At 54.4% G+C, this 22,961-nt stretch overlaps 3 protein-coding genes across 4 annotated transcripts; all 3 read left to right on the top strand.

The window, feature by feature from the left end:
* The first annotated feature begins 1,456 nt into the window (after nt 1–1,456).
* On the top strand, nt 1,457–10,404 carry LOC101397734 (glutathione S-transferase theta-3-like). The gene is made up of 2 exons (XM_087423876.1): nt 1,457–1,568; nt 10,298–10,404. Exons 1-2 carry the CDS (start codon nt 1,457–1,459, stop codon nt 10,402–10,404), a joined length of 219 nt encoding a protein of 72 aa, XP_087280002.1.
* A 1,858-nt stretch (nt 10,405–12,262) lies between these two features.
* LOC101391300 (glutathione S-transferase theta-3-like) lies at nt 12,263–17,100 on the top strand. Its single transcript, XM_004443099.3, has 5 exons — nt 12,263–12,422; nt 13,789–13,876; nt 14,444–14,594; nt 16,176–16,352; nt 16,676–17,100. The coding sequence occupies exons 1-5, from the start codon at nt 12,311–12,313 to the stop codon at nt 16,868–16,870; spliced, it is 723 nt and encodes a 240-aa protein (XP_004443156.1). The 5' UTR covers nt 12,263–12,310; the 3' UTR covers nt 16,871–17,100.
* A 1,648-nt stretch (nt 17,101–18,748) lies between these two features.
* Nucleotides 18,749–21,101, top strand: LOC101391049 (D-dopachrome decarboxylase). Of its 2 annotated transcripts, XM_014797350.2 has the most exons (3): nt 18,757–18,945; nt 19,243–19,418; nt 20,847–21,101. In XM_014797350.2, the coding sequence occupies exons 1-3, from the start codon at nt 18,838–18,840 to the stop codon at nt 20,917–20,919; spliced, it is 357 nt and encodes a 118-aa protein (XP_014652836.1). In that variant the 5' UTR covers nt 18,757–18,837; the 3' UTR covers nt 20,920–21,101. The 2 variants fall into 2 exon arrangements, with proteins under 2 accessions (XP_087279995.1, XP_014652836.1); XM_087423869.1 differs by lacking the exon at nt 19,243–19,418 and having other exon boundaries at nt 18,749–18,945.
* Nucleotides 21,102–22,961: the final 1,860 nt, after the last annotated feature.

Below are 22,961 nucleotides of genomic sequence, written 5' to 3'. Positions count from 1 at the left end.
ATGGCACTGACACCACTTGCCCAGCCAGGTGGTAGGCTCTGGGGGTCCTGGGGTGGCAAGGAGCCGGCCTGGACTTGAGGCTCAGCAGGTGAGTCCAGGGTGGTGACCTGCAAGGGTCCTGGAGGGCACTGGCCTCCCTACCATTTTATTTATTTTCTTTATTTAAAAAATTGATATATAATTGATGTATTGTAAGTTTAAGGTATACAACCGTGTTGACCTGATACATTTATGTGTCGCAATATGATTAGCTAACAGCTCTAGTACGTCACATAATTATCATTTCTTTTTTGTGGTGAGAACAATGAAGATTTAGTCTCTTAGCAACTGTGAAGTTTAAATATGATATTGTTGACTATGATCATTATGATGTGCATTAGATCTGCAGAACTTATTTATCTACTAGTTGCAAGTTTGTACCCTCAAAAAACATCTCCACAATTTCCCCAACCCCCAGCCCTTGGTAACCACCATTCGACTCTCTGTTTCTATGAGTTTGGCTTTTTTAGATTCCACATAAGTGACATCATGCAGTACGGGTCTTTCTCTGACTGACTTGCCTCACTTAGTGTAATGGCCTCAAGGTCCATCCATGTTATTGCAAAGGGCAGGGTTTCCTTCTTTCTCATGGCTGATAGTGTTCCATTGTATATATATATCCCACATCTTCTTTACCCATTCACCCACTGACAGACGCTTAGGTTGTTTCCATATCTCGGCTATCGTGATTACTGCTACAGTCTACATGGGGGTGCAAATACCTTTTCAGCAACCTGTTTTCATTTCCTTTGACTATATGCCCGGAAGTGAGATTGCTGAATCTCTGCCCATCATTTTACAGATGGAGAAACAGAGGCCCAGAGCAGAGAAGGTACAAACCCCGGGAATGTGATGGAGGCGCTGGGCTCTAGAGCAGGAGCCAAGGCTGTGGAATTCCAGGGCGTGCGAATGGAGAGAAGGGAGTTACCACAGACACTGAACACAAGCCCTGAGGCTTTGCCACCTGCCAGCACCAGGATCTCTGGAGCGTGGGGCTAAGAGCATGGACTCTGGAGCCAGACTTTCTGGTTCTGTAATCACCGCACGCCTCAATTTCCTCATCTGTAAAATGGCGACCATAGGGAATTCTGATACACGCTACAACATGGATGAACCTTGAAGACATTAGGCCAAGTGAAATGAGCCAGTCACAAGAGGACTGGGACTGGGGGTCCTTGGCGAGACTCTCCGAGGGGCGACCATCCGGTTGCCCCATGGGTCGCCAGGCCCTGAGCCCCTCAGACACGCCCCAGGCCGAGGAGTGAACCAAAGTGCCTGGGCATCCGGGGCCGCCCAATGGGGAGTGGCGTGTGGGGGGCGCGACCATGCGTCCTGGTCGGGTTCCGCGTGCCAGCGCTCGGGTTCACCGTGTCCCTTGGGTTGTTCTTCTGGTCCCGCTGTCCCCACCGCCCCCGCCATGGGCCTGGAGCTCTGCCTGGACCTGGTGTCCCAGCCCTGCTGCGCCGTCTACATCTTCCCCGAGAAGAACGGCATCCCCTTCGAGCTGCGCACCGTGGAGCTGCTCAAAGGCGGGCCCTGCCAGGGTCTGGGGAGCTGAAAGATCCAGGAGGACAGGCAGGCCAAACATGGCTTAAGGGGCCCCTCTCCGGCCACCCCCTTCCTGGGGCCATCACTGAAAAAGCTGAGCCACAGGGAGGATCTGAGATTCGGGAATTCCCCAAACTCTGCTCTGTCCCTGGAACAGACGACGAGGCTCAGCTGAGGCCGAATAAAGGGGTGGGGACGGGCCGACAACATGAGGAAAGGAGGAGAGACCTGGGGAACAGAAAGGGGTGCACCTGGGCGCAGGGATAGAGGACCTCCAAAAAGAGATGGGGCAGGAGGCGAGGGCTTAAGGGGGCCGAGCATAGAGACTGGGGCAGAGTCCGGTCCCTCCTTTGTGGCCCCAATTGCTGAAATTCTGGCCCAGGGCCCCGACTGTCCGGCCTGCTCTGTGCGCTGGCCCAGTCTGCACTGGAGCCCCCTCTGGCCCCTCCTCCTCTTCTCCTCCTGCTTTGCCTTCAGTTACCTTGTTCTCTGGCTCTCTTATTCCTGCTGGGAGGGGGCGCCCCACGTGTGCGCTGGGAGCAGGAGGGGGACCACAGGGGTTGGTGAGCCCTGCACCCTGAGCTGGAGGGTCTGTTTCTCTAGCAGGGCCCCAAGGACACAGCTGGCATGCCGAGGCCTGGCAGTTGGGGGGTAATGGGGAAGCAGAAGGCGTGTGTTGCTGGGGGCAGGTAAGGCGACTCTGCTGGCCTGAGCCTTCCACCCAGCGCTCCCCCACAGGTCAGCCCTCGCCTGCCCATTTGCCTTTGCCCCATCCTCTGCCTCATCTTCTCCTCCCAGCTTCCTCTGTGGACTGCCCCCTTGTCCTGCCCAGAGGTTGCCTCTGCAGAGTGTGGGGCAGGGGAGAGGGCAGGGGACAAGGGGATGGCCCAGCCAGGCTGTCAAGTAGAGGGCTGCAGTGGGAGGTGTGTTTCACCAGGAAAGGAGGGAGGGTGTCCCTGGTGATGGAGCAGTCTGAAGGGAGGGGAAAGGAGGATGGCAGGTGTGGTTGAGGCTGGAGGGTTAAGGCGATTGTGTATAGCTTTGAGGAGCTTCCATCTGATTCTGGGGTAATGGGGAGCCACTGGAGGCTGTTGAGCAGCGCAGCAATGAGACTTAAGTGCCCTTCACAAGCTTCTCTCTGGCTGCATCTGCAGCAGCAGAAACATCTCAGACAAACTCAAGGAGAGGCCAGGGTTCCAAGGGACACTGGGCTGCAACTTTCGGGGGCTGTGGGTAGGACAAGAATGCAACTGTTTCAGCTCCAGCAGAGCCTAGAGGCAGGGCCAGCTGTGTCCTCAGTGCCCGGGGCAGGGTGAGCAAGGGGACACAGAGGGGCCAGCAGAACTTGGTTGCAAATAGATAGAACCAGGAAAGGCCACTTCTCTGTGTTTAGTGCCCCTGCCTTAGAGTGCACAGGGAAAGCGGCACTGTAGGAAGTCAGAGCCCCACTCAGGTGACCAGCCACCCTGCCCCTGCAGCTTGGGACAGCCCGAATGTGAGCTCGTGAAGCTGGTGATGGTGCAAAGGTGGTGGGCAGGGAGCGTGTGAAGGCCCGGCTGGAGCACCAGCCCTGCATCTTGAGCTCTTTGCAGAGCGGTGGGCTGTGGGGGGAGGTTATGCCCATGGGGACTTGGCAAGAGATGTCGAGGTCTATTTTGCACCATCTGGCAGAGCAGCCTCCCGCTCCTCCCCCCGAGGCCCCCGCCAGCCTTTGCCATGCAGGAGAGCAGCTGGGAGCTGGAGAAGAGCCGTGAAATTGGGGCCTGGGCATTCCAGAGAATGGGCACAGGCCATGCAGGGGTCAGGGTTTTCCTCCCACCACCCACCACGACGGGCTCTCTGTGGGCCAGCATCTCGGCGCCGACTTTGCCAGGTGAACCCCTTGAAGAAGGTGCCTGCCTTGAAAGATAGGGCCGTCACCTTGACTGAGAGGTAACCAGGGCTCCACGGCTGCTCCCAGACCTTGCTGGAATCATCTTGTCCGAATCCTCTACTTTATAGACAAGAAACTAAAGTCCTCAGAGATGAAGAGTCTTTTGCCCAATGTCGCACAGAGTCACAGCTGGAACCAGGCCCCTGCCTGTTCACGTTCCACTTCACAGGGATGGCGGGAAAGCAAGCATCTGCTTTACTTCTGTACCAATCCTGTGGGTGTTGGGGGGAGCACCCCGGGACAGGGGTACAGGGCAGGGCAGGGGATGGCAGCTTCACCCCCTTGGGGCAGCCCTCTGACCAAACTTGCATTGAGATGGCCCATGGCATCGGGGCTCCCCGGTGGCTCCATCTCTGGGCTGCAGCTTCCCTGGGTGGCCTGGCCCATGGGATGACCACCAGACACGTGGATGTTGTACATCACAACAGCTCCCAAGAAGTGGAAACCTCTTGAGGGAAAGTCAGCGTTTTACCAGTTCTGCCCCTTTTGTCACCTAAGTCACCCCTCCCACAACAAGGAGACCCTGGAGCTGTAGAACTCGTGTCTGGAATCTCGAGACGGGGGTACCTCTGGAGAATCCTTTTGACATTCTGCAGGTGCCATTCTTCCTCCCTGCTGCCCCCTACTGGCCTGAGTCCTTGTGTTGCCCAGTGTGGAGCATCCATGGGTAGCTGCCAGGGGCAGTGTGCAATCTCTGCATTTCTCTGTGTCTTCTCTCACCCTCAGGAGGTCGGTGGCTCCCAGGGCCCTGCAGCCCTCCTCAGAGGTGGCTTGAACAATCAGCTGGGAGCAAAAGGAGCCCAGGGTATCTTGCACACACAAGTGCGTTGTTAAGCTGGGGCGTGGGTGCAGGATTCCCAATAGGGAACATGGGCCCGTGGCAGAGACAGAGGTTTTCTGCCCTTGTGGCTGGGCTGCCCAGACCTTGAGGTAGCCCAAGTTCCTGAAAGCCGGTGCTATGGCCCCTAATCATGCATTCCCAGTGCCCTTCCAGCTCCATCCCTGACCCAACACCATGGCAGCCCTCACAACTCAGGGCAGGAGGAGAGCTCCAGGGGTCTTGTCTGTTCTGCTGTCCCAGATCCTGCAGCACCGCAGTGTTTCCTACAGGATGCTCAAGGGAGAACAAAGCGGTGACAAAGAACAAAGAGCAAAGGGATGACAGGAAAGCCTTTTTAGCTATCAGACCATCTGGGCTGGTCTGAGTGCGAGATGATGAGAGTGGACGCAGGCTGGAAGGAACGGAGCTTCTCTAAGGCTCAGCTTTGATGCCGTCTCCTCCAGGAAGCTCTCTCTGGCTCTCTGATCAGAAACTCTCTGGTCATAAACCTGGCATGGCTCTCTGAACACTTGGTAGGTTGCTCTGCTCTGGGATTTTGCCTGGTGGTGAGATGAGCTTGGGTATTAGCCCCAGAAAGACTCTCAGCTCTGTCACCAAAGGCTGTGTGCCCAGGGCAAGTCCCTTCACTGTTCTAAGCCTGGCTTCCTTGTCCGGAAAATGAAGCAAATACTTTGGCACATTGTCAGGAAGATTAAAGAAGGGACTCTGTATAAAGCCCCAGCACAGTCCCTTCCCCCCACCCATCATGTCCTCCCTTCCCCTGTAGTGTGGCCTTCCTGCTCTACCCGACCCACAAGTATAATGTCCCCAACCACTGGCGCCCTCAGGACCTGCAGGCCCACGCCCATGTGGATGAGTACCCGGCATGGCAGCGTACAACCCTGGGGAGAATCTGCTGCCAGACCCTGTGGCATAAGGTGAGGGGTTCAGTGAGGGTGTCACCCCAAAGGGGCTAAGGCACCATTGTATTCTTCTTTTCAGTTTGGATAGTTTCTGTTGACCTGATTTTGACTTCACTGATTCTTTCTTCACTTGGGACCAGGTTACTGTTAAGATCATCTAAAACATTCTTTATTTGTGATATGTATTTTTCAGTTGTAGAAATTCCTTTTGCTTCCTTTTTAAGAGTTTCCACTTCTGTGCTGAAATGCACCATCTGTTCACCCATTTGATCCATCTTTTCCTCTAAATTCTTTAACATATTTATAATAGTTACTTAAAAGTCTTTGTCAGCTAATTTCAACACCTGCGTCCTCGGTGGGTCTGTTTCTATTGGTCATTCTTTACTCTCTTGATTATGGGGCATATTTTCCTCCTTCTTTGCATGTCTTATAATTTATTATTGTGTGCCAGATATTATGTATAAAAGAAGAGTAGAGATGAAGTACACAATAAGTCCCCCTAGAAGGGGCTTGTGCTCTCCTCTGTCAGGCAGCCAGAGTGTGAGGTTAATCTCTTCAGCTGATCAGGAGGTGGCTGGGTTGTGGCTTTAGTTAGTTTCAGTTCATCTGTGGTTTCAGGTATCTTGAGGGTGGGATCAGGTCCCTCGCTTGCTCCTGGGGATTTGGAATCTAAACACCAACTACGACTGCGACTCTGATCTCTCTCTGCTTTTTGGCCCTGCCCTCAGTTCCCCACATTGCTGCTCAGTTAGAAAAGTCCTACGCTGATGGCAGGCTGGCACCCCTGCCTGCTTGGACCCCAGGGATGAAAGTGGCTTACCTAGGAAAGGCTCGTGCTCCTCTTGAATTTAGTTCATTTAGTCCAGTGCTGCACAATTGAAGTATAAAGTGAACCACATATGTAGTTTTAAAAGTATAAAGAAACAGGTGAAATGAATATATTTTACTTAGTTCAATGTTCAAAATATAATCATTTTGGCCAGTAAGCACATGAAACGATGCTCAGCATCACTAATCATTGGGGAAATGCAAATTAAAACTACAGTGAGATACCACTTCACACCCATTAGGATGGCTCTTATATAAGAAAAACAAACAAAATAGAAAATAGCAAGTGTTGGTGAGGATGCAAAGAAATTGGAACACTTGTGCACTGTTGGTGGGAATGTCAAATGGTGCAGCTGCTATGGAAAACGGTATGGTGGTTCCTCAAAAAAATTAAAAATAGAATTACTAGGGGCCAGCCCAGTGGCATAGCGGTTAAGTGCACGGGCTCCACTTTGGCATCCCAGGGTTCACAGGTTCGGATCCCGGGCACACACCGACGCACCACTTATCAAGCCATGCTGTGTGGTGTCCCATATAAAGTAGAGGAAGATGGGCACAGATGTCAGCCCAGGGCCAATCTTCCTCGGCAAAAAGAGGAGGATTGGCATCGGATGTTAGCTCAGGGCTGATCTTCTTCTCAAAAAAAAAAAAAAAGAATTACTAAATGATCCAGCAATTCCACTTCTGGGTATATATCCACAATAATTGAAAGCAAGGTCTTGAAGACATATTTGTTTATGTTCATAACAGCATTATTCACAATATCCAAAAAGTGGAAACAATCTCAGTGTCCACAGTGTCGACAGATGAGTGGATAAACAAACTGTGGTGTATACATACAATGGAATATTATTCAGCCAGAAAAAGGAATGAAATTCTGACACGTTACAACATAGATGAACTTTGAAAAAACACTATGCTAAGTGAAATCAACCAGTCACAAAAAGACAAATACTGTATAAATTCCACTTAAATGAGATACCTCAAATAGTCAAATTTAGAGACAGAAAGTAGAATGGCGGTTGCCAGGAGCTGGGTGGAGGGGAGAATGAGAAGTTGTTATTTAATGGGTACAAAGTTTCAATTTTGCAAGATGAAACGAGTTCTGGAGATGGATGGTGGTGGTGGTGGTTTCACAACAATGTGAATTACCTAATACCATTGAACTATACACTTAAAAATGGTTAATAAACCAATGTGACCTCAATAAAAGAAATAAATTTTGAAAAATGGTTAAGATGGTAAATTTTATGTTATGTGTTTTTTACCATAGTTAAACATTTTAAAAATTATCATTTTAATATGTAATCAATAGAAAAGTTATTAATGAAATAGTTTGCACTCTTTTTTTTTTGCCCTAAATCCTCAGGATCTGGCGTGTATGTTACATGTACAGCACGTCTCTGCTGGGACCAGCCACATTTCCAGAGCTCAGTAGCCACCTGTGGCTTGTGGTTACCATGTCGGACAGCACACGTTTAGGCTTTGTTTTTTCTTTTTTTGTTCTTTCTTTGATTTTCCTTTCAAGAAAAATAAGATTATTTTCTTTCCAGTGCTGTCGTTATGGTGGGAGCAGTGTTTCTTGGTGACTATCGGTATCCGAATCACAAGTGGAACTCCTCATGTTTTAAAGTGTATGGCTGGGCCGGCTCCGTGGCTTAGCGGTTGAGTGCGCGCGCTCTGATGCTGGCGGCCCGGGTTCAGATCCCGGGCACGCCCCAAGGCACCACTTCTCCGTCCAACCCGAGGCCGAGTCCCACGTACAGCAACTAGAAGGATGCGAACCTATGACATACAACTATCTACTGGGGCTTTGGGGGGAAAAAAATGAATAAATAAAAAAAAAAATCAAAAAATAAATAAATAAATAAATAAAGTGTATGGCTGGGCTGGCCCTGTGGCTTAGCAGTTAAGTGCGCACACTCCGCTACTGGCGGCCCGGGTTCGGATCCCGGGCGCGCACCGACGCACTGCTTCTCCGGCCATGCTGAGGCCGCGTCCCACATACAGCAACTAGAAGGATGTGCAACTGTGACATACAACTATCTACTGGAGCTTTGGGAGAAAAAAAGGAGGAGGATTGGCAATAGATGTTAGCTCAGAGCCGGTCTTCCTCAGCAAAAAGAGGAGGATTAGCATGGATGTTAGCTCAGGGCTGATCTTCCTCACTAAATAAATAAATAAATAAATAAATAAATAAATAAATAAATAAATAAATAAATAAATAACGTGTATGGCTAATTCTGGGTCATGGGCTTTATTTTCTGTCTCCTATCATTTCTTATATAAAAAAGAAACATTAGAGGACAAAAGTCAAAAGGCCTCTTTGTTGCCCTCACTCCTTCCTGAGAGGCCACCCTCCCTCTGGGGTCTGGTTGTCCTTCCAGTTCACAATTTTATACATTGTTACATTTATGTGCAGTCATTAGCAAAATCAAGTTTTGCTTCCAGTGTTTAAAATTCTATATAAATGCTCTCCTAGCATTCTGCGACTTGCATTTTTCCATATTGCTATGAGTGGACCTAATTTATTCATTTTTAACTACTCTATAGTATTTCATTATATGAATGATTCAGAATTTATTTATTACCCTATTGTGGTTTTTATCTTTAAAGAGGAACAAAAACACTTTTTAAAACCCCAAGAACTTTGGAACCCCCAATGAGAACAGAAGGGCTATGCAGGGCAGTCTCTTGCAAGGGCGAAGCAGATAACACAGGAGAAAGGTGGGCTCGGTGGTGTTCGGCTGACTGGGAGCCCATTGCGCCCTCCTGAAGGAGCAGCTCCTCCCCAGCATCAGCCTTAGATACCGGGCAGGGGTACCAGGTAGGAATGCTGGCCCCGTGTGGCCCACGCCCTTTATGTTAAAAAGAAGCTAGAAATCTGGATTTTTTATGAAATGTCTCCATTTTTAAACGTCAGCAACTGATCTATATTTTCAAAAACTCTGTATCCAATGGAATGTCATTAGCGCAGCGCGCGCCTCCAGGCGCGCACCAGTGGGCGACTGCTGATGCCCTCAACCTTGTTGTATGCGGAGGAAACTGAAGCCATAAGCCAGGGCTTGTGTATAATCCTGGTCCTGTTTACCTTTCCTGTGTCCCAGGCTCCCCTAAGCAACCTTACCAAACAAAGCCCGAAGCCCCCCTCCCTGGCTCGCCATCCCCTGTGTCTCCCTGGCAGCTCTGCCAGCCTGAGGCTGTAGACGGCCTCCCCCCCAAAGTGCCCTCCTCCCGGAAGCCTGGACACCACTCCCTCCTGGCTCTCCTCCTTAGTCCCTGGTAGCTCACTGGGTCAGAAGACATCGGTTCTATGCTTGGCTTAGTCTTTTCTTGGCAGTGCCATCTCTGGCAACGGACTGTCCCTTTCTGGGCGTCACTTTTATTCCTATATTATAGATGAGGAAATTGAGGTTCAGAGGATTAGAGTATTTTGCTGTCGGTCACCCAGTTTATAAGTGACAGAGTGGAGACCTCAAAAGCCCATCCTCCTAATGACTTACACCGTCAGAGGTACCGATGTTATCTTCAGGGGGACAGATGTTATAAAAGAAAGAGGTTCCTAAGCCAGCCCCCCACCACAAAGTATGAAACTCCTTGTTCAGGTCCCTTGAGTCATTCTGTCAGATGCCCCTGAGGCTTAGGCAATCAGAGATCGTGGAAGCAGGAACATTTCTGGGAATGGGAGTCCTTTGAGAATTTCCCTGCGGACATGGCCAGGCCATGGAAGAAAGATGTAGGGAACCAGGAAGCAGCTGCAAGGGGGAACTGACCTTCCTGCCCCCAAGGCTGGGCTGGCCCCTAAACCCCTGCTTTGCCTGCCCACCCACCAGATGGTGTTTCCTATGTTCATGAGTGAGCCGGTACCTCCTGAGACACTGGCAGCCACGCTGGCAGAGTTGGATGTAACCCTGCAGCTGCTCGAAGACAAGTTCCTCCAGAAGAAGGCCTTTCTCGCTGGGCCCCACATCTCCCTGGCTGACCTGGTAGCCATCACGGAGCCGATGCATGTGAGTGCTGTGGGCAGCGCGGACCTGCTAGGCAGGGGGGCCTGGGTGGTTACCGAAGTCCTGCTCATGCGCCCCCACCTGGCCTGTGCTTATGTGTGGAAACCTCTTCTCGAGCTTTACGGCCCCCAAATCAAGCAGATGCTGCCATCCTTGGCCTCACCAATCCACATCCACCCCTACCCCTTTCTCCCTACAGCCCGTGGGTGCTGGCTGCCAAGTCTTTTAAGACCGACCCAAGCTGGCTGCATGGCAGCAGTGTGTGGAGGTGGCAGTGGGGGAGGTCCTCTCCCGGGAGGCCCATGAGGTCATCCTGAAGGTTAAGGACTCTCCACCTGCAGACCCCACCATAAAGCAGAAGCTGATGCCCCGGGGGCTGGCCATGATCCTGTGAGCCGAGAAGCCTCGCCCCTGCACTGCGCTTGGCAGTTCACAAATGTCCCTTCATTTCCAGTGTCCCTTGGAGTGACTTGCCCGAGTCCCACTGCACCTCTGCTCCCCAGGCCAGGTGGCTACCCTCACCTCATCTTCCACAACTGCCTGAAAACCACAACGAGAGCGGCATACCCAGACCTTGTCTCCTTTAATTACATTTCATTTTCAGATTGGGAAACAAAGCTGGGCTCAGCCTGAGCCTCTGCTTCTAACTCTGATGTGTGGTTGATTTGACTTTCCTTCTCTCCTGGCACTGGGCTTGGTTTCTATCCAAAAGTCAACCCCCCTTGCTGGGCCCTGTGGGTCCGCTTCCCCAGAGGGTTGCCAAGAGTGAAATTAACAAATGCCCTCTAGACTTGTAGTTCTTGGAGAAAGTGATTTATCAGACAGCATAGGGGCGGCAGGCATCTCTCATGTACGGGCTGTAGGCACAGGGATTGATCAGTTGGCTGGGCCAGGCCCCCAGGACATGGCCCTTTGCCACCAGGGACTGTGGAGCCTGAGTCCTGCATCTGTCCTGAGGAACTGGTCAGGAGGGGAAAATCTAAACAGCAACTCTCCTGGTCAAGACTCAGTCGTGCAGGGCCTTAAATGCTGTGCCAGGAGCTGTAACCCTAAAGGAGAACGGTATGCCCAGATTGCGTTTTGGAATAATATTCTGGCTGCCGGGGTCGGACTGGAGGGTGGCCAGGGAGGAAGCAGGGAGATTGGATGATGCCGCAATCTGGCCAAAGGGGTCTTGTGGAGGGCAGGCCACTGAAGGGGTGGAGAACATGGCCCTCCCAACCGGGAGAGGGCTGCAGCACTAGGTCAGAAGGCAGTCTCCTGGGAAGTAGGTCTTCCTTAAAGCCAGAGCTTGGGGGACCAGGGAGGCCAAGCTGTTCTCCAGTTTCCCAATAACTGACCCTCTTGCCAAGGGGCTTTCCTCTGAATCTTGAGTTTGGGGGCAGGGTCTTCATAGCCAGAAGGCCCTCTTATGGAATGGGGGTGTCAGAGCCACAGGCTTCAGGAGCCCCAGGGCCAAAGTTGGAGGGACTTGGCCCTGCAAAGGAAGTGAGGAAGTTCCAGGCCCCTCTGCGAATCTCCAGATGGGCTCCACAGAGCATCCACTCCCCGGTAGGGATTAGCTGGAGTGTAATGAAGAAGACCCCAGGGATGGGGAGGATGGCTCATTCCTCCCTGGGGCGGGGGCCTGGCCTGTGCAGGGAGTAGGGGTCCAGAAACCCTCCCCAGCCTCTGGGCACTGGGCCCAGTAGAGGCTGCTGCACCTCCTTTCTCCTCCCTTTGTGTTCTCGGGGACTCCGAAGCCCCGTCTCCCTCAGCCCCCTCCCTGGGTGAGGGGGAGGTGGCTTGGCCAACTGCAGGCAGCCCAGCCCTCTCCAGCCTAAATTCACTGAGGGTCTGTGCTGGAAGCGCCCTTGGTGTCGTCCCGTTTCCCATTACCATCCCCCCTGCCCCATCTGACGCCCAACCCTGACGTCCAGGGAAGGGGTATGACCTGGCAGCGAGACTCCCCTCACCCCCGGTCGGAGCCCAGGCCTCCCTGTGCCCTCCCCACCAAGTAAGAGGCCCGCAGCCCGAAGCCCTGGAGACGGAAGGCGGGACAGCGGGGGCGCCGCTGATTGGCCCAAAGTTTTCCGGAGCCGTCCAATGGGCGGGGATGGCGAGGCCGAGCTCGGGCGGGGCTGCGCGCCGCTGTGGACTCGGTTGCCTGGCGATTCCTGCCCGTCGCTCCTGCTCCGCGTCCTGCTCCCCGGGGCTGCCCGCCGCCCCCGCCATGGGCCTGGAGCTCTACCTGGACCTGCTGTCCCAGCCCTGCCGCGCCGTCTACATCTTCGCCAAGAAGAACGGCATCCCCTTCGAGCTGCGCACCGTGGAGCTGCTCAAAGGTGCGCCCGGCAGGCGGGGGGCTGGCGGCGGTGGGGGGACGTAGTGAGGGGGTGGTGTGGGGGTTCTGGGCAGCCTGTGTGGAGACGGACGCAGTCAGACAGACGGGAAGAGACAGACTTTCCAGTGCGGAAACCGTGGCATCAGTTATCAGCTGTGCATTTTTAAAGAGCCTCCACCTTCGCCGAGCGAATACAAAACATTTTTCAAAATACAGGTTAAGAGGGAGCAGAGCAGATAGAAAGCGGCCGGGGGGTGAGTGGGTGGGAAGTGGGATGAGCGCCCCAACACCTCCACACCAGGGCTTGGAGAAAACAGTGAAACTGTCTCCTCATTTCCCAGTGAGAGTGGGCCCCATCTCTTGCGTTTCTGCCTCTGCCGGCAGGAGCAGGTTGTTCCACCTGGTCTCGTCTCCTCTTTACTCCTACCCACCCCTGCCTAGGTCCCACCTTTACAGAATCCAGTGGAGGGGACAGGGCGGTAACTGGCCAGTAGGGCAAACCCAGGATCCAGAGCCCCTTGGGCAGGCCAGGAGGGAGACTCGTGCTTAGCTGAGCCTGCCCACCTTCTGCCTTTGGTGCCCCCAGCAGCTACGCTGCCACCTTGCTCTGCCTTTCCAGCCTTCCTTGGGATGGGGGCTGGGCATAGAGGCAGCTTCTGGAGAGAGAATGGGTAGGGGTGATACTGTCCACTCAGTAGAGGGGCGAAGAGGCCCACAGGTGGGCTTATGGCCAGGCTGGAGCCTGGTTCCACTGAGGCCCTCCCACTCCACACACATTAATTGGTGTACCATCCAGCACTGGCCCGGGCTGGGGAGAGGTATGCACAAGTGAGTCAGACCTGGGAACCCCCAGTGGGGAGGGAATCTTGAGGGTTGGGTGCAGGGAAGAAAGAAGAGCTGACTTGCTGGAAGCAGGGTGGCTGAATGGGGCAGGGGCTCCTAGGGAGAGTGAGGTTGGACTGAGGGCTGGGAGCAGGTGTGGCTGGAGCTCTGGGGTGTGGATAGGTCACCCAGCCTGCATAGGAAGCTGGATTGCAGGGGACAAGCCTAGAGCCCAGGGAGGAGGCTGGAGTGTCTGACGTGTGGATGGAATTGGTGGGGGTGGATGACAGCTCCAGGGAGTCACCCTCCCCCCAGGCCCAGGTTGAGATGGTGCTTGGCCCAGGTCCAAGGGGGGTGGACACAGGAGGGGTGGACCTCTGGTGGGCTCAGTGTCTGTGACTTGGTGACCAGCGGAGTGACCTCCTCTTCTCTGATGCCCCACCTGGATGGGGCCTCGGAAAGCTGGTGCCTGGACGTGGGGGTGGAGCGTGGGCAGAGACCTCACAGTGCTCAGCGTTCACCCCACCCGCCTGTCTCTTCCCCAGGCCAGCATCACAGCGATGCCTTTGTCCAGGTGAACCCCCTGAGAAAGGTGCCAGCCTTGAAGGACGGGGACTTCACCTTGACTGAGAGGTAATGGGTCCCTGGGCTGCTGCTGGGCCTTGTGGGGCCAGTCAGCCACCTGTGTGTCCACTGTTGATGGCTTGGATTGTGGCTAGTGTGTCCTGAACACCTATGCCAGCCCCAGGATGGAGAGTGGGTTAAAGTGGGCAGAGGAGCCCAGGGCTAGGAGGGGCCCCTGGCCTTGCTCCTGGCGTGTCCGTGCTTTGGATATGTTGGGGAGTGGTGCTGGAGTTGCCTCATCCTTCAGGACCCAGGCTGGGTGCCCCTTCGATAATGGAAGTGTTCTCTGAGCACACCCCCCGCCTTCTGAAATCCCATGAGATTTTGGTTTTCGCTTGGTCCCTTAGTTCAGATGATGGGATGGCTAAGTGTAGAGCTGTGCGACCCTGGGCAGTCACCTAATCTCTCTGAGCCTCACATTCCTACTCTGCACCATGGAGATAGTGAAATGCTCCACCCACAGGAGTTGGGGAAAGACATGTGAGGAGGGGGGTCCTACCTCACCCAGAGCCCGGCCCCTGTGGAGTAGCTGAAAAGTGACTGGGGCATGTCCCTTGCACTTGCCGTGTCCCCCAGTGTGGCCATCCTGCTGTATCTGAGCCGAAAGTACAAGGCCCCTGACCACTGGTACCCCCAGGACCTGCAGGCCCGCGCCCGCGTGGATGAGTACCTGGCATGGCAGCACACAGCTCTGCGGAGTAGCTGCCTCCGGGCCACGTGGCAGAAGGTGAGCTGCACCTGGGCCGTGTGGCACACACGAGGGGCAGGGCCCCTCCCAGGATGCTCCACGAATGGTGCTTTCTGTTTAAAACATGCCCTCAGACCTGAGACCGTAGAACACTGACTTCTAGAGTGCAGACTCCCTAGGCTAACTGACTTCAACTTGTTTCTCAGAGGGGAACCTGAGCACAGAGCCAGGGACTGACCCCCAGGTGCTGCTGGAAATGAATCCTCTGCCCTTTTGCACACTCCCAGCTGCCTGGGAAGACTGCCTTTTGGGGGAGAAAAAAATCAAATCCTCACTTTGCTACACATAGACTCTCCAGATGGAGAGGTCAAGTTAAGTGAAAAACTCAAACTAGGAGGAAATGAGGAGACATTTCAAGAAATGTCGGTCTGCCTTCTGGGTGGGCAAGGATTTCTAAGCCTAAGAAGAGTGGGAGACTTAAAGTAGTGTAATTGATTTTACACAAACAATGAAGTTTTGTGTAAGGAAAAAAGGATTAAACTTAAAACAAGCGAAAAACTGGGGAAGATCTTGGCAAAGATATATTAGAAAGAAATAACGTTTTTAATATTTAAGATATTCTTAGAAACCCATCAGACAAAGACACGAGAGAAAAATGGGCAAAGGAAACCAGCAGAGATTTAATTGAAGGAGAGAGAGAAATGGTCAATAACTGATGGAAACACATTTAACCTCAGTAAAAATCCAGTCAGTGCACATTAAAGCAGCATGCACGTACCATTGTTCCTTATCAAACGTGCAGGGGTTTTGAAACGTGTCCTCTGAGTTATTATTTGCAGAGTGCTTACATGGTGCCCGGCAGGAAGTGGGTGTCCTGTGTGTGAGGGAGCATGACACGGGCATGCTCACGCCCTGCTGCAGGGAGGGCACCACTGTTCTGAAGGGCCATTTGGCAAAAAGTAGGTTTCCATAACCTTAAAAGTGTCTTCCTTGAGCCCCTAGGGGCTGGGAGAGGAGCCCCCTCAAGCTGGTGGGGGCAGGAGCCTGGTGCATTTGAGGGCAGAATGGAGAGAAGTCGAGTCGAGTGAGTGTAGACCTTTGCTACTCAGACGGTGGTCCCTGGACTAGGAGCATCAGCATCACCTGGGAGCTTGTTGGAAATGCAGAGTCTCGGGCCCCAGTACCCAGGCGTACTGATTAGGAGTGTGCACTGTTAACCAGACCCCAGAGGGATTCGCGTGCACATTCCCGTTTGAGAAGCCTGGAGTGGAGTAGGAGGTGGGGGTGGGGAGATAATGGCTGCTGCACCGGTGAGGGCCTTGTGTTGAGACCTTTTCTGGTGAGGGCACTGGGGAGCCATGGAAGGCTTTATGCAGGGAGAAGACCAGGGCAGACTGGATTGCAGAAGGATCCCTGCTGGCGGCCCTGTGTGAGGACCCAGGGAGAGGTGGAGGCTGTCCCTGTTGGGGTAGGAGATGACACTGATGGTGGCCGTGGGTAGAAAGGGGTGGGCTGGAGTGAGGAGAAATCTGAAGGATTGGTGATAGACTGGATGAGAGCAGGAACCAGGGTGGGTTTGGGAAAGACCCTGAGCCTTCTGTCTGCCTGCCCACCCACCAGTTGATGGGCCCTGTGTTACTGGGTGAACGAGTGCCCCCCGAGACGTTGGCGTCTACTCTGGCCGAGCTGGACAGGTGCCTGCAGTTGCTTGAGGACAAGTTCCTGAAGGACCAGGCCTTCCTCGCCGGGCCCCACATCTCAGTGGCTGACTTGGTGGCCATCACAGAGCTGATGCATGTGAGTGCCGAGGGGTCGGGTTGCCCACTGGGCAGTGGGGCATCCTGGGAGGGAGTCAATGTACCAGCTCATGTTGCCCTTTCTGGCCCTGGGACCCTGGGCGAGTCACTTCCCCCTCCGAGCCTCAGCATCCTTATCTGTAAAATGGGGCTTCAGAATCCTGCAGGGATATTGAGGAGCTTCCCAGTGTCTCCTGGAAGAGAACCTCAGCCTACCACTGGTGTGGCAGAGGAGGGAAAGTCCACCAGAGGAATCCCTAACCAGGTCATGCTGCCTTGTACTTGACCGTGCTCAGCCCCCCGCCCGGCTCCCTCTCCCCATAGCCCGTCAGCGCCGGCTGCCAAGTCTTTAAAAGCCGACCCAAGCTGGCCGCGTGGCGCCAGCGCGTGGAGGCCGCCGTGGGGGAGGACCTCTTCCAGGAGGCCCACGCAGTCCTCATGAAGACCAAGGACCTGCCTCCACTGGACCCGGCCGTGAAGGAGAAGCTGAGGCCCTTGGCGCAGGTTTTGTTGCAATGAGCGGGGGCCAGGCCTGCAGAGCCAGCGACAACGAGGGAGACTCTGTCGTCAGAAGAAAGAGATGCCTCTCCTTGGCTGTGAGCAAGAGATCCTGCATAGTCTCCGGTCCGCAGTTCCCTCCATGCATCAGGCCTGCCTTCCTTCTTTTGTCTGTCTCCTCCCTTACCCCTTAACACTCTGACTTCCATGTGCCCTCTGGAGAGAGCTTTAATAAACACATATTGACCCTGTCCCTTCTCTGTTTGAAACTTTCCACGGTGACTCATTGACCTGAGGCTGAAGTACAGGTTACTCAACTTTGCATTCAAAGCCTTGCGCCCACCCCTCCAGGCTACCCCCTCCAGGTTGCACACAGTAGCCCATCATTTCCCGGCCCTCCCAGCTCCCACCTCAGCCTCCTAACCTTGGCTCAGGCTGTGTCCACTGCTTCCAGAGGCCTCCTCACCTTCTTTGCGTGGTGCCCCCCGGGCCTTTTCGCATGTGTCACCATGTGGGTTCTCCAGGGACACTTCCCCAACCTCCCCAGCCCCTGGGGGAGTCAGGTGATCCCGTCTGGGCTCCTCAGCCCAGTGCTTCCCCCCTCAGTCCTGGCAGGGAGCTGGTTCCACGCCCCCTGGGCTGAGCACAGATGGGGGTTGACCCGGTGAAGAATCAGGTTTGAATCAGGCCTCAGTCTCCTAGGTCTCTCTCCCTCTGGGTGACACTCTCTCCCACAGGTGGGGTGCAGGCCTGGTGCATGAACCTCCTTGCAGGGAGGGAAGTCCCAGGTTAGTTCCTGGCCCCCGGGTGCTGCCCAGTGGCCTTGAACCCCCCTGCCTCCTCATAACCCCACCACTGTCTTCTCCATGCCCCACTGTGGGTCCCACACTTGCCACCTGTCCCTGTCCTTTCCCCTCAGGACTGTCACCACCTACCTGCCTTGTGTCCCAGACCCTCTGATATCTGAGTCATCTAATAAACTGCTGATGGGACAGGGTCATGACCAGACAGAGCCTCCCGCCCGCCTGCCTTTCTGTGGAGGCTCCTTTAATATGCCCGCTTATATAGAATTTTAGATGTGTAATTGAAATTGTTCATATACACCCACACAATTATATTTTCATCTACAATTCAAACCACTTTGCAGTACTGATGAGAGCACCCTGTTTAGCCTTTTCAACAGATGTCCACGGTTTAAATAACACCTTTTGTTTTGCCTACAAAAAGGTAGGGTACCCTAGACGTTGCTGGGAAGTCGACCAGGACCTGGCTCGCTCTCACCCCCTGGTGGACAGTACTTCACTGTGAGGCGAGGTTGCCGCAGGCACAAGAGGCCACAAAGGCAGACGTCTGTGGGGGCCAGGTAGGGATGCAGTGAGCCCGAGGGTCTCTGTCCAGCCCTACCCGAGCCCACACGTGTCACCAGGTCTCCTGATCAAGAGAAGCGCAGGTTCCCACGTTGAACGTGAAGTTGCCTGAATTTGAAATGATGGCAACTCATTCAACAACATTTGTTAAGCCTCTGTGACGATGTAACGTTATTAGGGTCGAGCCTGGGGAACGCCCCTACGGCGTGTGTGTTTGCGGGGCGTTCAGACCGCCATCTAAATGTGGGCCAGGAAGCAGACACCGCAGCGCCCGAAAGCCACAGGGGACGGAAAACCCCGGCCAGTGTGGCGGCAGGGGGCGCGGGACTGGGGCGCAGTGAGCGGGGCCACGGCTCGGCCGACGCCTCGTTGGGGGTGGGGTTACACGGAGTGGGCGGGGCGGCAGGACTTCCGGAAATCAGCTCCCGCGTACGCCGAGGTTGTCGGCCGGGGCCGGGGTAGGCAGCCAATCGGGGGGCGCTGCCTGCCTGCCCATCCAATGAGGAGCCCGGTTCCCGTGGCGCCCCGCCCCTGCCCCCTAGTCTCTGACCCTTGGAACATGGACCCGGACTCCGCGCGTTCTTTCTCCGCGGTGGTGGTTTGCGCGCCTTCCTGCTAGACATGCCGTTCCTTGAGCTGGACACGAACTTGCCCGCCGGCCGCGTGCCCGCAGGACTAGAGAAGCGGCTCTGCGCGGCCGCCGCCGCCATCCTGGGCAAACCCGAGGACGTGAGCGTGGGCCTGGGAGCACCGGGTTGGGGGAAGTCGGTGGACCAGGGGTCGGGCTCTGTCCACGCCCCGGCTGTCCCACCGTGACCGACAGGGACCCCTGACCTCCCGCTCTCCACACTCCCCACGTCTGCTCCGTGTCGCCTTCCCCAGCCATGACCCCAACGTGACCTCCAGGGACCCCGGCCGGTGCCCCCAGTCCTGATCCCACGGGCCCGTGCGTCTCGGACCGACCCCGCGCCGTTCTGTCCTCAGCGCTAGCCTGGCCTACAGCGGCTTCTTTCGTGTCCCCCGCAGCGCGTGAACGCGACGGTGCGGCCGGGCCTGGCCATGGCGGTGAACGGCTCGACCGAGCCCTGCGCGCAGCTGCTCGTCTCTTCCATCGGTGTGGTGGGCACGGCCGAGGAGAACCGCGGCCACAGCGCCCGCTTCTTCGAGTTCCTCACCAAGGAACTGGGCCTGGACCAGGACCGGTGCGTAGGAGCAGGGAGAGGACCCTCTTGGACTGCTGCGCCACCGGGGGATAGTGATCCTACCTCAATGCCCCTCCTAAAGTTGGGGGAAAAAATAAATTCCTGGCACTGCAGAAGACTTGACCCTTGACCTCTCTGGCCCCCTGGTGGAGGGTCAGCCTTCAGAGTGGTATCAGAATTGAATGAATTCCTGGCTCTGCAGCTGTCCCTATGACACCTGGGCAAGGCGTGACCTCTTAAACCTCAGTGTTTCCATCTGTGAAGGGGGAAGCCTTTCCTTTAACCACTCCCTGGGGACACTGCATGGGATGGCAATGTATTATATTTGCCTCGGCACCTGGCAGGTTAGGATGTTGTTATCTGACAAAGCCATAGCCATATCAGCTGCCTACATCTTAGAAAATCAAGAGTAATTTTCTTGGAGAATTTCTCTGGCCTGGTGAGGTGGAATTCTGGGTATGTCCTGAGGCTGTGGCCTTTGGGCCTGTGGCCCAACCAGGTCCCAGGTAAGGCTCCCAGGAGGGTCACGGAGTAGTGGAAAGAGCATTGGTCCAGATGTCTGGAGGCCTGGGTTCTGGGTCCAGCATAGCTGGGGACCCAGACAAACCTGGAAGTGAACCCTCTCTGGTTTGTAGCCTTCTCTTCTGTGAATAGAGAGGCATGGATTCAGTGATTCCCCAGGAAGCCCCTACAGCTCCCAAACCTGGGATCCTGTGGCAAGGTTAAAGTTTCTTCCTGGGCGAAAAATATTCCTGAGCCCAGTCCATGCCTGTGAGGATCTAAGGGCATGAGAAGGTTGAAAGAACCTTTGAGAATGGAGCCTTTGTTGGCCCAGAAAGGCTGGTGAGGAATGGTCACTCCTGGGAGGTGCTCGGACCTGGTCCTCAAGGTGAGGAGAGATGATAATTCTAACAACAATAAGTAATGTGCGAATACTTATCACGCACCAGGTGCCCTAGAGGTGCCTTACGGGCATCATCCCATTTGATCCTTACAAACTCTGTTCCCCTCTGCACACCCGCTCATGCAGACATGCCACCCCCATGGCGTAGATACCTCCATTATGCCTAGTTACAGATGAGAAAACTTGAGGTGGTCACACATACTCCCCCCAAGGGTGTCCTGGGAGCCTGCAGTTTGGAAGAGGGAGGGCTGCCCTCTGAGCCCATAGACAGGGCATACAGTGACCACAGAGGCTGCTGTGTTGAGTAGCCTTCCTGGGTGGGACACAATGAGGTGCAGCCACCATCCCGCCCCTGACAGGCCCACTGCCCTGTTGGGGGTTGGGAGGAGAGGCAGGCTTGCAAATGCCTGGGGGGCTAAGGCTGGCTGGCTGGGGAGCCCACGGTGGGAATGCCTGGCTAGGGGTCTTGGAATAAAAGGCATTAGCCAAGGAGCTGATGACATCTTTTTCTTTGTCTCCTGAAGGATAATTATGCGCTTTCTCCCCCTGGAGCCCTGGCAGATTGGCAAGAAGGGGACAGTCGTCACTTTTTTATGATTGGCATGGAGAGCATCCAGGGCATCTGTGAGCTGGCGGCCCCTTCCAGAGAAGCCTTCTGGCAGAGTGAGGGCTTGGTGGATACCAGCTTCTGGCACCCCCATGTGCAGACATGCCTGTGACCTCACAATCCTCTTCTTCCCCATCCTCATTCAAATAAATGAAGAGAGCTTCGTCTTTCAGACACGACTTCTTTACTTCCTTTTACCCCTCCCTGGCATTCTGGGCCATCCTGGGCAGAGGGGCTGGCTAATGAGGTGGGGACTTGAGGGAACCTGGGAGGTGGGATGTTTCCTGTCTTCAGGGCCGCTCTTTCATGTATTGTATTTAGGCTGCTCAAATCCGAGGGTGGAGGGCTCAGCCCGGAGGCCCTGCTCTCCATGCCCATGTGCAGGCTGGTAGGGAAGGCTGCCAGCCTGCTCTAGCCTGGGCCTTCCTGCAGACTCTGCTGACCAGATGTTTCCATTCTCAGCCTGGGCTGGTCTGGGCAGTTCCCTCCCCTTGAAGGGGACTGCTGTGCCCAGCAGGAGAGCAGGGCAGCCTGGGATTCAGAGACCTTTCCTGGGCGTTGCCAAACTCCCTCTTCTCCCATGAGTCTTGCTGAGAATTCTCTGTAGCTGTGCACCTTGTAAAATCCATGTCCCAGAATGGCAAACCTGGAAAGGCAATGTCTGCCACTAGAAAGTGAATGAATGGGATCTCCGCCCCCCCATCAAAATACCATGTCATGCTTTTGCATTTCAGAGAATATACAGGTGGGGTGGGGGGAGCCCAGAGGAAGTGTCCTTTTCAGTTTCCTTCCAGATGTTCAATGAAGAGTTTACATGTCTTAAGACTCTGTGGTGGGTGCTGTGTTTCCCTGCACTGTTAAAGGTTTGATCATCCTTGTCTGTAGTGCACCAGTGAAACACCAGATGGAGATTTTCAGTCTACGCAGTCCACCTAGTTAATAAAGTTAGTTTCCAGTGGAATGTGCCTCTGCCTGCTGTGTTTGTACCTGACCACTGCTGAAGACTCACGAAAAGCTAGAGCTTGGAATTCCTTCCCCTGGCTCCCTGTCCCAACTGTTTCTGCAGTCATTCCTTCTGCCAACATGGGTGTCCTGCTTCCCAGAGGGGCTCAGGGAATATTTGTGGGTTGTATGTAAAAGAGCGATTGAAGTGCCCAAGGAGGGATTCAGCCCTAGCCCCTGCCAGGACCATAAGGCAACAGCCTCCAATCTGGTCTCCCCACCTTAAATCTCTCACCCCACTGTAGTGAGAGGGATGTCATCTGCTTGCTGTGGGGACTGGCCCTCCCCCCTCTCCAGCATTATCTCTCCCCGTTGTGGCCCTGAGCTTTGTCCCCTGGCAATACCGTGCTGCCCAAGGCTTCTGCCTGTGGCCTGCACTCTTTCTCACCTCCAAACCCTTGCCACACAGCTCCCTGCTGTTTGGACCACCCTTCTCATGTTTTTTCGACTGTCTCAGACTGTCTCCAGAGCCCCTTTCAAGATACAACTGGGGGTGGAGGCTGCACCCTAGGTTGCATGTTATCCATGAAACTTTGAAACCATCTGTTTATGCTTCTGTTCATTGCCCCTGTCCCCCAAGGCTGTACGCCTCTCAAAATCAAAGTTAGTGACTCAATTATTTTTGTACCTCCTGGCATATCAGTAAAGCTTTCTTGTACTGAACTGACTCTATGAGTTCTTCACCAGGATTTTACTGTCTTGAAAGTCAAAAAGAAAGTCATGTCATTCATTGCTATTTAAATCATCCTTGCTGGACTCCAGCAGCTATGAGGTTCAACCACAGGGTGAAGCCCTCCCCCAAAACGCTCAGCTCCCAAGAGCGTGACGTCTCTCAGCCCGAAGCTGAAGCCGCGCTCGGCAACCCTTCCGTGCGGGACCCTCTTCTCGGCTCTGGAATGCTGTCACTCCCTCGCTTCCCGGGTCTCTGAGTTTTGGGTTTTTCCCCCCTTTGTTTCACTAGTTGATTGCATCTGTGCCTTTGGGCTTCAAATCCTTTTCGGAAAGAGGTGAGGCACAGGTAATATGAAGA

This window comes from Ceratotherium simum, chromosome 35 (genome assembly GCF_057802395.1).
Source record: "Ceratotherium simum simum isolate JZ-2026a chromosome 35, ASM5780239v1, whole genome shotgun sequence".
NCBI lineage: Eukaryota > Metazoa > Chordata > Mammalia > Perissodactyla > Rhinocerotidae > Ceratotherium > Ceratotherium simum.
The sequence above is the reverse complement of the archived record's forward strand: the minus strand, read 5'-3'. Positions and strand labels throughout refer to the sequence as shown.